Raw genomic sequence first — 16,962 nt, forward strand, 5'->3', positions numbered from 1 at the left:
TTAATTTAAATTTTTTAAAATTTACTAAATATCTTAAATAATTAAAATATTGACTACTATAAACAAATGGACTAAATATAATTTTCAAGAGTTTTGAGTCATTCTAAAATTTTTCAATATATTTTATGTACAAAATAACCTGAAAAACACTGTCAAACTGTTAAACAACTCCCACTTTTACCCTTCTGCCCTCTCTTTTATATTTTTTTTTTGTTTTTGAGTGAAAATATAAAATAAATTTGTTTCTCTCCTCCGTAGAAAACCAAACAAAGGAATGCGTACACTAAAGTACAGTGCTACTTGAGGTAGTAGATCAAACCTAACTTTGCTGACCGCGGGCAGCAGTTAAGTGTGTTTGTGTGTGAGAGAAGAGTTCGGTCAGGTCAATTTGGGTAGGTCTGTGTTTTGGTGACCAAAATATTAACCATTGCCCCTCCCCAAGTCCCGAGCTTAGGTGGGTCGACCTTGGATTTTGGGGGTAAAAAGCCTCGAGGGACCGAGGCTCTCTCTTCCTTCGTCTCTGCACTTTATTCTCTTCAAATTCGATAGTTTTACTCTGTGCCCTCGAACGAGGTTTCCTTTGAGACAAAACTCTCTCTCTCTCTTCTGCGTTGTCGTCTTCTAACTCTCAGAATCTCATATCTTACTTCTATGAATAAGGGCAGTACCTCTCTGTTCATTTCCGTTTGAGTTTCTTTTTGTTTGAAAGAAAAAAAAAACCTTTGTTCACTGTTGACTGAACTCGGTCCACAAATCATAGAACCAAAATGCATATCAGAGTTTTTCGAATGAAAAAATGAAAATGCTGTGAGTCATGAGAATGGAATGTTGAAAAAGCTGTTCTTTTCTTGGTTGTCTTCATAACATGAAGGAAAACAGAGGACTGCCCTTTTGTTTTTTGTCCCTAAATCTGTGACCAGCTCCCATTGTTTTGAGCACTAACCATTACTTCAACTCCTATTTCTTATTTTTGATTTTTCACTTTTGTCTAAAACCCAACTTTCCTTTTTCTTGCATTTTCTCCAACTTCTTCTTCTTCTTTTTCTGGTAAGAAATAGAATCATTGAAAGTATCGAAGAGTTCAAACAATAAGGGGAAAAAGAAAATCTGAAACCGCATTGTTGATATAAATCAAGTTTGCTATATGAAGTTGTGAACAATGAGAGATGAGAATTCCAAGAAAAGCAAGGTTTGAGAAATGGCATCATTTCCATGGTTTTTTTTCTTGTTTTTTTTTTTTCTAAAAAGTTTGTTTGTTTAGGTTGTATGATTATACTGAATGAATCTGTTTCTCGATGAAGCTTTCATGGCCTAAGACACTTGTGAAGAAATGGTTCAACATAAAAAGCAAAGCTGATGATTTTCAGGCAGATGATGTCATTTACGAAGGTGATTGGTCCAACTTTTTCGTCTGTTATATACAATTTTTCGGGTTTTGGAATCTTAAGTGGGAATTTTCTGCTAGAGCCTGAAATACGTTTGCATTGTGTTTTAGTTCTAGTCTCCATCACAAGCTAGTCTTGCATTTTGCAGTTCTAAGATCTGTTGTTTGTTTTCTTCCTCATCCTGAAATAGCTCTCTAAATTTGGAGTTTTGGCATGAGTGGGACTGAAGTTTTTTGTTTTTTGTGGCGTTTGAATGCGTGAAATCGATGCATAAACAGTGGAAAGAACACAACTTTAGTAACTTTAAGATTTATCCTTTCTCAGGTGTTGATGAAGAGTGGAGGAACACCTATTCAGAGAGGGAGGCATGCACAATCAAGAAAAGTAAAACAGGTTCAGTCTCAGATACCTATGCTATCCTTTGGACCACATACAGAGACCATTAAACTCTTAGAACTCCCCTAATTTCACATCATTATCCTTTAAATCTTAATTATCCTTCTGAATATCCCTTCCTTAATGCACAGAAAGATTCAGCAAAAGGCACTCTGATAGAGCCCGCCGAGGCAAAATCGATCTAGACTCCTCCCAAGTTACTGATGTGCATAATTATAGGTATGTATATTACTCTTTCATTTTCCTATTCATTATATACATATATACGTATATTTATATTAAACCTTCTTCTTCTAAGTGGGTTTGGATTCTTTTCTTCATGCGAGCAGAGTCTTTGTAGCAACATGGAATGTGGCTGGAAAATCTCCTCCAAATAATTTGTGTCTTGAGGATTGGCTTCACACCTCGCCTCCGGCTGACATTTATGTTCTTGGGTAATTCCACTAATTCAAAAGTTTTGTTCTTTCTTCCTTTTCTAGTGGTGACATCTCAGTTTAACGCGGAGTCATTTCTGGGTTTTTCGTTTTCCTTTTTCATTCAGGTTTCAAGAAATAGTTCCTTTGAATGCTGGTAACGTTTTGGGCACAGAAGATAATGGCCCAGCTAGAAAGTGGCTAGCCCTCATAAGAAGAACCCTGAATAGTCTTCCAGGGACTAGTGGAGGTTGCCAAAATACCCCGTCACCTGTTCCTGATCCAATAGTTGAAATAGATGCAGATTTTGAAGGTTCAACAAGGAAGAAAGCATCTGCTTTCTTTCACCGCCGGTCGTTCCAGTCATTGAGCCGGAGCATGAGAATGGACAATGACATGTCAGTCATTGAACCTCGGCTCGATCGACGGTTCAGTGTTTGTGACCGGGTGATCTTTGGTAACAGACAAAGTGATTATGATCCAAATTACAGGTGGGGCTCCTCGGATGATGAGAATGGACCCGGGGATTCTCCTGTGGCTGGTCAGTATTCACCAATGTCCTACAATGGCTCTCTGTCCATGGAAGATAGAGACAGACAGACAGGGCACTCTAGGTACTGTTTGGTCGCTAGCAAGCAAATGGTGGGGATTTTTTTAACGGTCTGGGTGAAAAGTGATCTGAGAGACGATGTTCGAAACTTGAAAGTGTCTTGTGTTGGTAGAGGATTAATGGGCTATCTCGGAAACAAGGTATGATGTTTGTAATTTGTTTTGTTTCATTCTTTGTTGTTGGGATAAAGAAAATGGTGACAAAATGAAAAGAATAAGAAATAGCTGTATTCTCATACCTTTTGGGGTCTTTCAGGGCTCAATTTCAGTTAGCATGTCTTTGCACCAAACAAGCTTTTGCTTCATCTGTAGTCATTTGACATCTGGGCAGAAGGAAGGAGATGAACTTCGAAGGAATTCTGATGTCATGGAGATCCTAAGGAAGACGAGATTTCCCCGGGTCCATGGCATTGGAGATGAGAACTCACCGCAGACAATACTGGACCATGAGTAAGTTCATGAGGTTTTCCTCTTGTTTGTTTATTTGTTGTTACTAACTTTTATTTTTTATGTGTATTGAAATTACTTGTTTTGTGAACAGTCGGATCATTTGGCTTGGAGATTTGAATTATCGGATTGCCCTTTCTTACCGTTCCGCAAAGGCTTTAGTTGAGATGCGCAACTGGAAGGCTTTGTTAGAGAAAGATCAGGCATGTCAACTAAGCTAAATACTTTGACACATAGTACAATGTTTGTTGAGTTTTAAAGGGGATTTTTTTTTTTTGAAACTTCTTTGTCTGAAAGGATGACTATTGTGTTTCAGTTGAGAATAGAGCAAAGATGGGGGCGAGTTTTCGATGGTTGGAGTGAAGGGAGGATATATTTTCCTCCAACATACAAGTACTCTAATAACTCAGACAGGTATGCGGGAGAAGATAGACACCCTAAGGAGAAACGAAGAACTCCAGCATGGTAATCAATAGTTTTTCCTTCTGAATTATAGATGGAAAAAGTTTCAATATAGTCAAGTGTGTTGATATGGTTTTTCTTTTCTTTAAGTATATACTGATACCTGCTCTTTAATTGTGAAGGTGTGATCGTATACTTTGGTATGGAAGAGGCCTGCATCAGATGTCTTATGTTCGTGGCGAGTCAAGGTTCTCAGATCATAGACCAGTTTACAGCATGTTTGTGGCAGAAGTGGAGTCTTTAAATCGCAACCGGATAAAGAAAAGCATGAGTTGTTCTAGTTCCAGGATTGAAGTAGAAGAGTTGTTGCCACATTCTAACGGATATACAGATCTCAATTTCTTTTGATGGTGGATTTTTCTCTATTCATCTCTCAGATCAAGATAGTAGAACATCGATCTCGTGTTTCAACTCTTGGTAATTTCGCAGCATATTGAAGTGAGTTAGCCATTGTAGTCTTTATTCCTATATTTTGTTTGTCCTTTTACTTCATTACTAAAGTTATTTTTAAAACTGGCACTACTTACTAAAGTTTTAAACTTTTAATGAATTGTAAACAGGAACACTATGGTTATCATAAAGATTCCCGAAATAAATTTCAAATTCTTAGGATCTCAGATCCTAGTTTGCCTTGCCACCCGAGGTACCTTCTCTTTTCCCTCTAATTTTCCCCCTTTCCCTTTATGCTTGACGGTCATAGCTCTGTTACACATTTTTAAATTGTTTTATGAAAATATATGAGCTGGTCCCAGTGTTGCTTTCAAGAATTTACATGAATTAATCCTCAAATGCTACACACTTTTGTGATAAATTTTTTGAAGGCTCTTTCTCTTGCATGAGAAATTGAATTTGTACAGTGCGTATTTTTGTAAAGTATGAATAAATCTTTGTAAAATACGTCTTCTTTCATATTAAAGTCGATATAGTTGAGTCCTCCTCCTGCCTTGGTTCTCATGTTTATCAGTTATTTGGTCCCCATTTGCAGGTGGTCACGGCTTGCAAAGGAACCTTGCCTATGGTGATAAAGACATTATGACTGTTGCATATACGATCCTAAAAGAAGGTCATTGGTTCTTTGCTTTCCTTTCTTTTTTTTTTCTCTCAAATTAATGGGACACCCTAAACATTGATCTTAATTTCATCTGTTTCTAATGCTATCCAGTCTTTTCATAACAGGCACATAGTTCAAACTCTCTGACCCCATAACACAACTTACGAATTCGTTTTAACCACTCGAAATGCAAAACCGAGACTCAGAAGAATCTTCGATAATATTAAGGTAAGATATTCATCCCTTGCCTCATTATCTACAATGAAATCTTTGAAAATGTTGTTGTAAATTAGACTTGAAACCAAGATTCTAGAACTGACTTAACTCTTTGACTTTGCAGAAAGGGATTCAATCAGTTTTGGAGGCTCCAAGTAGTTGGGCAATATCTAATTTGTTTGACAGTTGATTTGAATAAAGAAAATGAACAAGTTTGTATTATATTATCAGCTTAAGAAGAAGATCATAGAGTCAAAAAGTTTTCGAGTATTTTTTCACCTTTATTTTTTATTTTTGGGGGCTTCCCCAATTTTGTTTACATATGTATATAATGATAAAAGAGCTGGGAGATGTGATGTGGTCTCTGATTGATACTCATTGCAAGAGAAGAAAAGAGAATTTCAGCTTCTGATGTAAAAGATTTTTTTATTTTTATTTATTGCTGCTAACAACACTAGTGATTTTTCTGAAAGAATAAAATAAAGCTAGTTTCGTTTACTACTGTTGAATTTTATATTGTATGTATAATTTTTATTTATTTATTTATTTATTTTGCGTAGCCAAAGTAAAAGCATGAAAAAAAGAAGACATATATGAATGATATCACTACCTTTTTCATAGAGGTCAGAAGACAAACCAAACGTACTCCCATCTCCATCAATATCAATTATTTTGCTTTTTTGTTTTTGTATTTGTGTTACTAATTTGGGAGTTATAATAAAGTGCCTTATTCTTCGAATATAAAATAAAATAAACTGCCTTATTGAGATATGTGTGATTGTATTAATTAATATCATTTTGATTTGACTTAAGCTTTTGTCTAACCATGATTGTTGATGCAAATAGCAATGAAGGCTAATATTCCTATATCCTTCACTAACTACAACAAACGTACCCTATTTTTTATTTTTTGTTTTCTTTTTTGTTTGTTAAATGCAGTGTCTCAATCAGTATTGATAAGAAGGGTGGTCCATAGTGTTGGGAAGTACCTCTACCTCTAGCTCTAGGTTGACACCACAATTCATTTTGGGCAAAATGAGGAGCGCCCACATACCACAACACAACCATACTAAATATAATAACCTTTTATGCCCATCCATCCCCAACAATTTAAGGAAGTTTAGTTTTACCCTTTATTTACATTTTTTTTTAAATACTAATAATTAAAGTTATTTTACCCTCATTTACGTTTTCAGGCCAAATTATACACCCACACTAGTAAGTTCATTTTATGGGTGAGTACAATTTTAGGTATAGAATGGATCATGGATCAATAAATAGGGGTAGAACTAAGTTTTCAATGCTTTGTTTGTTTGGAAATTTGGCTTCCATAAATTTGATAAGACACCTTTTTCAATACTCTCTCTGTAAATATATATAGGATTTTTTTATAATTGGACATTTACATAAAGTTTATAGCTAATTTTTCTTTGTAATATGATTGGTAGGATGTAAAAGCTTATGATGAAATTAGGTGTACCGTGAATGTTTTTTCTTCAAAATTGGATATTTTTAATTATAAACAAGAATCGATTATTAAATTATTTATGAATTTTTTATATATATTTCTTTTTATTAATTTAAATAAAACAAACTAAGAAAAAAACCCAAACCCACATGTTTATAGTGTTGGATTAAAATCCTCAATATGGGCTCATATGTATATTAGTGAATTGCTACTTGAAGCTTGGCCCAAAATAAAGTGATCATTTTAGTAATTGTGGGTCATTAAAATAAAGTGATCATTTTAGTAATTGTGGGTCATTGGGTATTAAAGTGTCATGGGCTAAATGTGTAGATACCCTAAGCGATATTTCTAATTTATTGAGGGGCTAAATTAGAAATACTTAAAATTAATAACCTAGCTATGAGGTTATAAATTGGTAGTGGTCCCCAAGAAACAAGAGCCAATTTCTATTCTCATCTTCCCCCATCAAGAGAGAAAATTAGAAAACCTAAGTCTTGTTTTCTTGGAAGATCATTACCCAAAATCACCACAAAGATTATCTCTACTAGATGGATTAAGATCATCACTATCTATGAATTAAGGTACGCTTCCGCCATTTGAATTCTTCTCTTTGAATCAACAAAGGTATTCTTTAGATCTATAGTTATACACTTATAATTATATGTAATATGTTTATCTATAGAATTGAATTTTATTGTTGCATATTTTATGAGTGATATAGAAACTAACAAGTGGTATCAAGAGCCACTTTTGATTGATTCTTTGAGAATTTAAGGTTTATGTTAAAGAAATTTGAGAAATTTAAAAATTAGGGTTATGGTCTTTCCACTTTTTGGCTTGAGATATAAATTTATATATGTTTATATCATGATGATTAAGTAATGCTATTTTTTGGGTTTAAATTTTATTTATTTGTTTTGGTTTCATAATATATCGTTCTCCTCTGATGTATTGATGTATTGATTTTTTATGACTACCGTATAAATATAACTTGATGTTTGATTGCCATTGAATCAATGGTTTAAGATAAGTTATGAATTACAGTAGCACACCCTCGAGATTACAACAATACTCATTCCAAATTATTACTACAGTTACCAATAAATTCAAAATACATGTTATATCTTTTATCCTAATATCAATTTCGTAGTATTTTTTTTTTTGAATTAAGGGGATTAAGCTTTTGGATATACATATATGGGAATTAAGGATTTGGTAAGATATTATGTGGTATATATTTATTGTATTCATTATGTAAATATATATATGGGAATTAAGGATTTGGTAAGATATTATTTGGTATGTATTTATTGTATTCATTATTTAAATATATATATATGGAAATTAAGGATTTAGTAAAATGTTATTTAGTATATATTTACTGTATTTATTATTTTTTATTTGGGATTGATGTGTTATTATATATTGAGATAAAGTCAAAACTCATTTGAATCAATTTTGTTCAAATTTGACATACTAAAATTTTAAAGTTTGTCTCTCATTCTAAATGAGTTGATTGAAACATGATGTCGCCAAAGCAACCTCTCTTGTGTAGATTGCTCATGAGGAATGTTAGATGTTTGTGTGTGTGTTTCTCATGTAAGTATTGATCGGCCCAAAGGAAGGTTATACTTATTTTGAGGGCACACATACTTGTGGTGATAAATATGTGACAATTATAAGGTTTCCATGTGAACAATATGTACAGTCCAAAGATTGACAAATTGTTTGACAGGATTTATTGTCAATATTTGATTGCTACAACAAGAGTACCGCTTACAGTTAATATTATTGTCCAAAGACTTGATATTAATGGTGTGTTTGGTATCTTGAGATGGGATTTGCCATTATTTGAACTTATTTTGTTATGTTGATTCTTTTGTGAACCCTTGGTTATTTTGTTCTATTTTTTTGCTCATGTTTTAGTTATAGATACCAACATAAAGTTAATTCTCATGCCAATGAGATAAATTTTTAAGTAAAGGAAAGATGCAAATATGCTTCTTTAGCTACCTTGTTTAAAGAAAGGATAAGGACAAAGATAAAATTCAGTATGTTGCATATGGAACACTGTTAAAGAAAGTGCAAAAGATTTTAGATATGGAATTATCTATGACTTTTACAAAAGGAATTAAAATAAGGTTAAAGTGTTCCAAGTATGTCATTAGACATATCTAATGAAAATAAGTTTCTCACTATGGTTTGTTTTGTAAATGATTTAATTTATTGTACCTAACTATACTTAATAAGTAATTTTTTATGAAATTTCTTATGTAAGTATACTATGGAAGGTTATCTATGAAACTAAAAGCCAAGTGATGATGAAAGATTCATCTTTAGGGGCAAAAGTGAAACATCTACATATGAGGCTATAAGGATATTCAAACTATGGTTAAAGACTAGTTATTTTTTGGATTTGGAAAAGACTTATACAGTATCATCACCTAGATGAGTTTTGGTTTTGAATTCTATTTTGAATAAGTTAGGACATTCTTGTTCATTTAGAATTTAAAAGTCTTTTCCAATATTGGTTCTACTAGCTCTTTAATTTATGAATTTATTGAAATTTGCCTCATATAAAGAAACCTTATAATTTCTTTTATGGTACAAAATATAAATTGAATCATGAGAATTCTATTATACTTTGGTATAAGTATTAAGATTATATCTCCCAAAAGGAGAATAGAAGGACTTATTTTTAATAGAATTCTTGATCCCTTGATTTAATAAATTTTAGATTTTATAAAGGGGTAACAAACAAACATAAAGAAATCAAGCGACAAAATAAAAGTTTCATTATCTAAGAATTTATGCTATATTTTGGTAGATCTTTCCTCATGGTTTCATGGAATGATCAATAATAGTATCTTGTCTTCAGACTAATGAAACTTGTTTTGTTCATAAGGCATTAATCTTTAGACGTTTCTTTTAAATTTTTTAAACCATAGTTGACAAATCAACTAGGTAAGAAAATTAAAATCGTTGAAACTAACTATGATGGTTAACACTACCATGGGAGGTATGACGAATCAAGTGAATAACGTCTAAGATTATTTTGCACAAATACTAAAGAAATGTAATTTCATCTTCCAATACAAAATGTTAGGCAAACCTAACATGAAGGGTATTTGAGAGATGTAATTAACATTTATCTAAGGACATGACTAGAAGTGTGATAATTCATTCTTCGTCATGAAACTCGTTTTTGGGGAGAAACGCTTAAGAATGCAACATAAATTCTGAACTGTGTATCAAGTAAAGTATAAGTTAAAACTATTTATAAACTAAGGTTGTGGTTAGACTCATAGTCTAACATATAGATATATTCTATTTGTGGATGTTCAATTAAGATGAGGTCTTATAAGCCTCATAAAAGGAATACGAACTCCAAAATAGTAAGGAACTATACTTTACTGTATACTCTAGTAATTAAAAAAGCTACAATTTTTGTGATCCCACATTATGGTTCAATTTTGAGACGAGAAACTTTAATAATTTTGAGGATGTTGAGTTTGGGAGAGAAATAAGATTATTATAGATATTGTTCTTGAGAAGGAATTGACGTTAAACTCAATTCCAACTATCACTTTTGACAATGTTTAGGTTTTCATGACTTTCATTGATCAATAAGTGAATCCAGAACCTTGATAAGACAATATCAAACAACTTCTCATTCAAGATATGGTAAATGTTTCAGATAATCAAACTCAACAACCTCAAAGGTCAGTGTCATTAAAGAAATCCATGAGAGAAAGGACATAAGGAAATAATGGAATGATAGACGATGATCCAATCAACTTTTATCATGCCATGAAGGTTCCAACTCTCGAAACTGGACTGATATCATAAATAAAGAGTACAAATTGATGTGAGACAATAAAGTTTTGGTATTTTTCCTATTGCTATAAGGTGTAAAACTAATTGATTATAAATAAGTATTTATAATCAAGAGGGATACAAATTGCAATGTGGAGAGATGCACATTATGTCTTGCATGTAAGGAATTACTTATAAAGCATATATTTATTATTTTGAATAGACTTTCTTTGGTTTAATTGAAAGACTATTTCAAGACAAGCATGACACTGACTGCTCATTATGGTCTTCGAGTTATATCAAATGGATTACTAATGTGTCATTTATCAATAATGATATTGATGACAAAAGTTATGTGTGCAACGAGAAAACTTTGTGTCCAAAGATCCAAAGAATATGGTTTGCAAATTAGGAAAATCCATGTGTATACTCAAGTAAGCTTCTCGTGAATAATTACACAATTTTCATTAAGTATTCTCATTTGGTTTTTGAGATAAAAGCTTTTGATGATTGTGTATATATCACAGGTTCAGTGGGAGTAAGAATATGATCCTGGTATTATATTGGTGAACAATTGCTTGCCATTAATGATATACTCATTTTGTATTAGGAATTCAATATATGTTGAGAATGTTCTTGAAATATTCTTGAATTATAACAAAAGAGATATATCAATAAAGTATTCAAAAATTTTGGCATGAAAGATACTATACCAGGTGATAAGCTTGTAGCTAAAGAAAATAAGGTGTCTAAATTATTGCCCTAAAAGCAACCTTAGAATTCAAGAAATATAGAAGATTTTTAATTTACATTGGAATCTAATATATGCTCAAGCATGTATGTATTTGTACTTATACATATTAAGAATGTTGGATAGATATTTAAGTAACCATATAAGGAACTTTCGGTATGCAGCCAAATAAGCTATAAGGAATTTAAGGAGAACAAAATACTATATGTTCACTTATCTAAATCGTAAAACGTAAAATGTTTGGAGATCATTAAGATTTCTGATTCTGATCTTATAAAGCTTTTAGTTGTGAGATTTTTTGTCACATATGGCTGCAAAATTAAGAATGGTATTGAAAGCTATTAAAGATATATTTTGTGACAATAAATCAATCAGGTTGCATTTTAGTAACAAAATGAACTCTATAAGGTCAAAGGCACATTGACTTTGAGCTAATTGTTATTAAAATAAAGTTCAGAGTAATAAGGTGTCTATAGAACATAATAAGGACAAACACCATATTTTGTGTGATCTGGATCATTAAGAATATACCACTTAAGGCTTTTCAGGAGCTTATTGCTCATATATGGATATAGTATTATTTAAGATTGTGCTGGTTTAGTGGGAGTTTGTATTTGAGATGTTCTATCAAGCTGATACATATTTATGGTTTGATTCTGCAGATAAAGTATGGATTTAAGTTTTGAGTACTCTGAATGTATTCTTTCTATTGAGATTTAAGTATAAGGTTAGAAAGAATTAATAAAGAATTGATCTCAATTAAGGAGGACCAGTTGGAAATAGACATGCTAAGATCACATTTGCATGTAATTTTCATGCTACACATCCATGATTGATCTATGTTATTTGGTTATATTGATATATGTGACCATTGATGGGTTTAGCTACGATAAATGTTGCGAAGGCCGCTTTGATCCTATGTTAGTATAATTAATGGACGAGATTGTTTTGAAATACCTATAATTATGATAGCAAAAGTTAAGCGCTTATAAGGTTACACACTATCAGAAAACATATGTAGCCCAAGTGGGAGATTGTTGGATTAAAATCCTCAATATGGGCTCATATGTATATTAGTGAATTGCTACTTGAAGCTTGGCCCAAAATAAAGTGATCATTTTAGTAATTGTGGGTCATTGGGTATTAAAGTGTCATGGGCTAAATGTGTAGATACCCTAAGCGATATTTCTAATTTATTGAGGGGCTAAATTAGAAATACTTAAAATTAATAACCTAGCTATGAGGTTATAAATTGGTAGTGGTCCCCAAGAAACAAGAGCCAATTTCTATTCTCATCTTCCCCCATCAAGAGAGAAAATTAGAAAACCTAAGTCTTGTTTTCTTGGAAGATCATTACCCAAAATCACCACAAAGATTATCTCTACAAGATGGATTAAGATCATCACTATCTATGAATTAAGGTACGCTTCCGCCATTTGAATTCTTCTCTTTGAATCAACAAAGGTATTCTTTAGATCTATAGTTATACACTTATAATTATATGTAATATGTTTATCTATAGAATTGAATTTTATTGTTGCATATTTTATGAGTGATATAGAAACTAACATATAGGACCTTGCTCTGATTTTATTTTCTTAGGTATTGAAGAAATTCTCCGCACGTTGTGATTTGGAAAAGGGTTCAACGATGACGGTATCCACCATGTGGGATTTGCCTTGTTGGCGTCGATTTTCATGGCAAAATTTAAGAAAAATAAGGAGAGTTTGGGGCGATCTTTTTCTCAGCAAAAAAATTATGGCCATATCTTATATTAAAGATAAAATTATATCAGGGAATGATCCAAATTTACCCCTTTCTTGGCCCTGTCCTGGATGGGCATGATATTATCCGATACCCAATCTGATGGGCCCGATACCCCCAATACTTCGTCCGATGTAGGCTCGATAGTGATGACTTTTTTTTTTCATTTTTTATTCGATATACGTCCGATTGTGGCCCAATTGTTGGCACGATAGTTCATGCATTTTTTGTGTTTTGTCCGATATTGGTTCGATAAGGCCGAATAGTGTGCAGTAGAATCTCTCTTGAATTTTTTTGTATTTTTTTTTCGAAATTCAAGACCGCCATGCCTTATAATTCTAGTGTCAGAGTATTACACTGACCGTGTCACTTGGCGTGGTGGAAGTTATTACTATCTAAAGATTAAGGCAAAATTTGACGAATTCTAATTGTGGGATAAGGTGAAGGAATCCCCTTTTAAACAATTCGTTGAGAGGAGGCCGCTAAATTTTTCTGGGGCATTGATCCATCAATTATTCACGCACAAGATCAACTCTGAGAAGCCAGATGAGGTACACTTTTATTTTGCAAAGAAGAGATGTAGATTCAGCTGGGTCGAGTTTGCATTAGTGACGGGGTTGAACATGTTACCCGGGCCTACGGAACAAGAGATTGAAGAGAAAGGAAATTCGGATTGGTTGATTATTGAGTACTTTAACAGTGATTCATCCATCAGCTTTGGCCAACCGTGCAAAGTCTACAAGTTGGGGATGACCTTGTTTGTTATGGGCGTCCTCACTGGTAAGGAGGAGAAGATTGTCGTTCCTCCATTTGTGATAAGATTGGCTGATAACCTGGAATTCTTCTATGAGTATCTGTGGGGAAAGATCTCCTTCAACAAGTTGATGAAAACTTGTAACAAGAATTTTATAGAGGTTAAGAATCGGATGCACAAGAAAATTGAGAAAGGAGTTTCTCAAAAGGAGGAAAAATATTCATCATACAGCTATACTACAGCGTTGCAGTATTGGCCTATGAGGCCATCTTGGAGTTAGGCAATGAATATGTAGTGAGGATGTCGCATTGCTTTCCATTATGGTTAATTGGGAGAGTAAGGAGAAGACCACATTCAACAAGGATGAAGTTATAAGATTGTTTTCGAAATATGTAAGTTTTTTTTACGCTTTGCAGTCATATATATTTTATTTTAATTTCCACCTAATAATACATTGGTTTTTATTTTTAGTTGACAGTGTACTCTATGTTATGTCTCCGACAAAATAAGGAAGAGTTTGTGAGGACTATCACCGACGGTGAGGGGCCGCTATTTGTTGACTTGGAGGAACTAGTGTTGGGCGACGATGGGCAACCAACTCAAGATGCTCTGCGCAGCCAAGCCCAAAAGCTTGCCTCAACATTAGAAGAGCAGATAGATGAAGCCCGAATATTTAGAGACAGTACACCACTTGCACCATCTTCACCATCAGAGGATCCTCTTCTTGGTCTGTCAGCATCTATTCCAAGCACATCAGAGGCTCGCGAACCAGTATACCCTACCATTTTGGCAAGGTTGGAGACTATGGAGACGGTCGAGCAGATTGCATTGAGGGAAGGCCAGACTGTTCTGTTAAAAAGGCAGACAAAGATTATGGGTTACCTGAAGACCCTAATGTTGGGAATATTTTACAAGGATCTAGATTTACTAACAAGTATGTTGATTAACATCCTAAATATGAATTCTCTAAAACAATAAAATAAACACATAAGGGGATTAGAAAACCTTACATTGGTTGCAGCGAAATATAATGACTCCTTCTATTCAAGATCTCTAGCCCTTGATTCTTTTTTGTAGCATAGCTTAATCAAGATCTAAACCTGGATCACTTTCTCTCCTTCGAGATTGGTTACCACCGTCTTACTCACTATGATTGAGTACTTGACTTGCTATGTGTTGGCATGTCACTCTTTCACTCAAGGTTTCGAATGTGAAGAACAATGAAGGATGCTGAAATCACTAAGAAATGAACTCTCTCATCTACTAGTTGTCTGACATAGAAAATTAGGTTTGATTTGGTTGAAGGCATCAAGTAGATGAGTGAGAGCATCATGTTCCTTTTATAGTGTTTCAACTAGGGCTTAGGGCTGAATTATATGGATTAAAAAAGAATAAATATTGGGCAAAATAAACTTAAGTGTCGTACACAATAATGGGACCACTTTCTAGTTACAATTTTGTCACTTTATTTCAACTATTTATTCTTCTTTCAATAATACCATATTTTCCAATTCAATCCTATAAATGCCAAAATTTTTTATTTTATAATTATAATTAATTACTAACTAAAATTTTTATTTATATAATTTATTAATTAGACCATACAAAGTCTCTTAATTAACAATTTGACCCCAAAATCTCTTTTCTCCACAATTAACCCTTTACTTAGTAAAAATTCATAAATAAGACATAGTCTAATTTTAGAATTATAATTGATTAATTAAAATCAATTAACTGAGTCTACAAGCAGTATTATCTAAACTAGTGAGGGGACCATGGGCCTATATAACCGAGCTTTCAATAAGTAGATCTAAAATTCACTAAGTAAATTCTCAACTTATTAATTCCGCCTTGCGCCACTATAGATTTGGAATTGAATAGCACTCTCAATTATATAGAATGCTCTATATGTTCCACGATATAGATACGTTATGATTATCCATTGTTACAATCCTAATAGTCAAAGATCCTCTATAGATGATCTACACTGAATAGGGATAAATTTACCATTCTACCCTTCGATGTATTTTATCCTTAAAACACTTAGCTACCTATAAATGATATTTCAGTAAACTAACATAATTACTAAAATGAGATCTCAATCATTTATCTCTATTCATCCAAGCTTGAAGATAATCATTGTTTCACTTTTAAATACTTATAGAAGCTATAGTTCTATATCTATGATCAGCGCTCCCACTCAATTGAACTACCATGTTCCCAAGATGTAAATATACGTCAGAACCATAAATTATCCAGTCTTGCCTTCTTGGGAGAAGAAGGAATTTATATACATGGCCCTGTTCTTGCATGCTCCAAAACATTGGGTGGCCATCGAGGTGGATTTAGAGTTGTGAAAATTATTCATCCTCGATTCTAGTATTGGCTCAATCACTACAAATTAATTGAAGATATTGATGGATGATTACTACAGCATATATTCACATCATCGATCGATCATTCTGGTATATTTAATACCCACTACATGGTAATGGTCCCTCAGATGACAGCCTTCGAAAGCCAAGTCAGACCATTCACTTGGGATCTCAAGGGCAGGAAAGAAGTACCCCAAACAAAGATGAGGTAATACGCTTACTAAGTAATTCAATACATTAATAAATATGGTTATAATAACACTAACTGATTGCTTTTTCACTGATGTAGTGGCAATTACTGTGTGTACGTTGTCAAGCATATAAAGCATAAGATTCTTGAGCTACTACTCGATGTAGTGAATGATGATAACATGTCATTGTTTAGACAAAGATGGGTTGTAGATTTATTCTACCAAAACATAGAATAATTTTTTTTGGAAGGATTGTGCCAAATACTGGACAGGGAGATTAACAATGAATTATAATATATTTTTATGAAAAATTGTGCTTTTTTTTTTATTATTATATGCTAAATTTTCTATTTAACCCAATTACTGTTTAGTAAAATAATTTGTTCATGCCTCAAATTAAAAATAAAATACCACAAATTTTAATAACAATACATAATAGTCCAATATGAATTCAATAACAATACATAATAGTACAACACATCATAATACGACTAAATTAAAAATTCATTTTTAATCTCGGTAGTTGCAAGTGCTTCTGTTGTGGCCCTTGGCACCGCACTTGCCACAATTTCATGGTATGATAATCTTTTCACCATACAAGCAGTTCGGTTTGACTGAATTCTTCCAACCTTTTGCTTCTTGGGTCGTCCTACTAGTTGCTTCTCAACAGGCACTCTAACTGTCATGTTCTTTATGTCATCGGACAATTCTCAATTATCCTTGTCACCAACTAGCATAATTGTACTATCATATGTGCTCCTCCAATATTCTATTGTGTAATATGGTGAGCATAGTGCGTACATGCTAATACTTTGTTGCTGAGCTACAGCACATGCATGAGGACAAGGAAATTTCATGCACTGG

General features: G+C 33.1%; 1 protein-coding gene across 3 annotated transcripts; it reads left to right on the forward strand.

The window, feature by feature from the left end:
* Window positions 1-388: 388 nt before the first annotated feature.
* On the forward strand, window positions 389-5,477 carry LOC115703972 (type I inositol polyphosphate 5-phosphatase 4). Of its 3 annotated transcripts, none has more exons than XM_030631204.2 (14): window positions 389-1,189; window positions 1,302-1,389; window positions 1,710-1,778; window positions 1,913-2,000; window positions 2,111-2,215; window positions 2,323-2,944; window positions 3,060-3,253; window positions 3,345-3,453; window positions 3,567-3,715; window positions 3,835-4,129; window positions 4,273-4,355; window positions 4,698-4,775; window positions 4,889-4,991; window positions 5,104-5,477. In XM_030631204.2, exons 1-10 carry the CDS (start codon window positions 1,160-1,162, stop codon window positions 4,058-4,060), a joined length of 1,680 nt encoding a protein of 559 aa, XP_030487064.2. In that variant the 5' UTR covers window positions 389-1,159; the 3' UTR covers window positions 4,061-4,129; window positions 4,273-4,355; window positions 4,698-4,775; window positions 4,889-4,991; window positions 5,104-5,477. The 3 variants fall into 3 exon arrangements, with proteins under 3 accessions (XP_030487064.2, XP_030487068.2, XP_030487059.2); XM_030631208.2 differs by having other exon boundaries at window positions 390-1,189; window positions 1,262-1,389; window positions 3,835-4,150; XM_030631199.2 differs by having other exon boundaries at window positions 390-1,189; window positions 3,835-4,150.
* Window positions 5,478-16,962: the final 11,485 nt, after the last annotated feature.

The sequence above is a fragment of the Cannabis sativa genome, chromosome X (assembly GCF_029168945.1).
Source record: "Cannabis sativa cultivar Pink pepper isolate KNU-18-1 chromosome X, ASM2916894v1, whole genome shotgun sequence".
NCBI lineage: Eukaryota > Viridiplantae > Streptophyta > Magnoliopsida > Rosales > Cannabaceae > Cannabis > Cannabis sativa.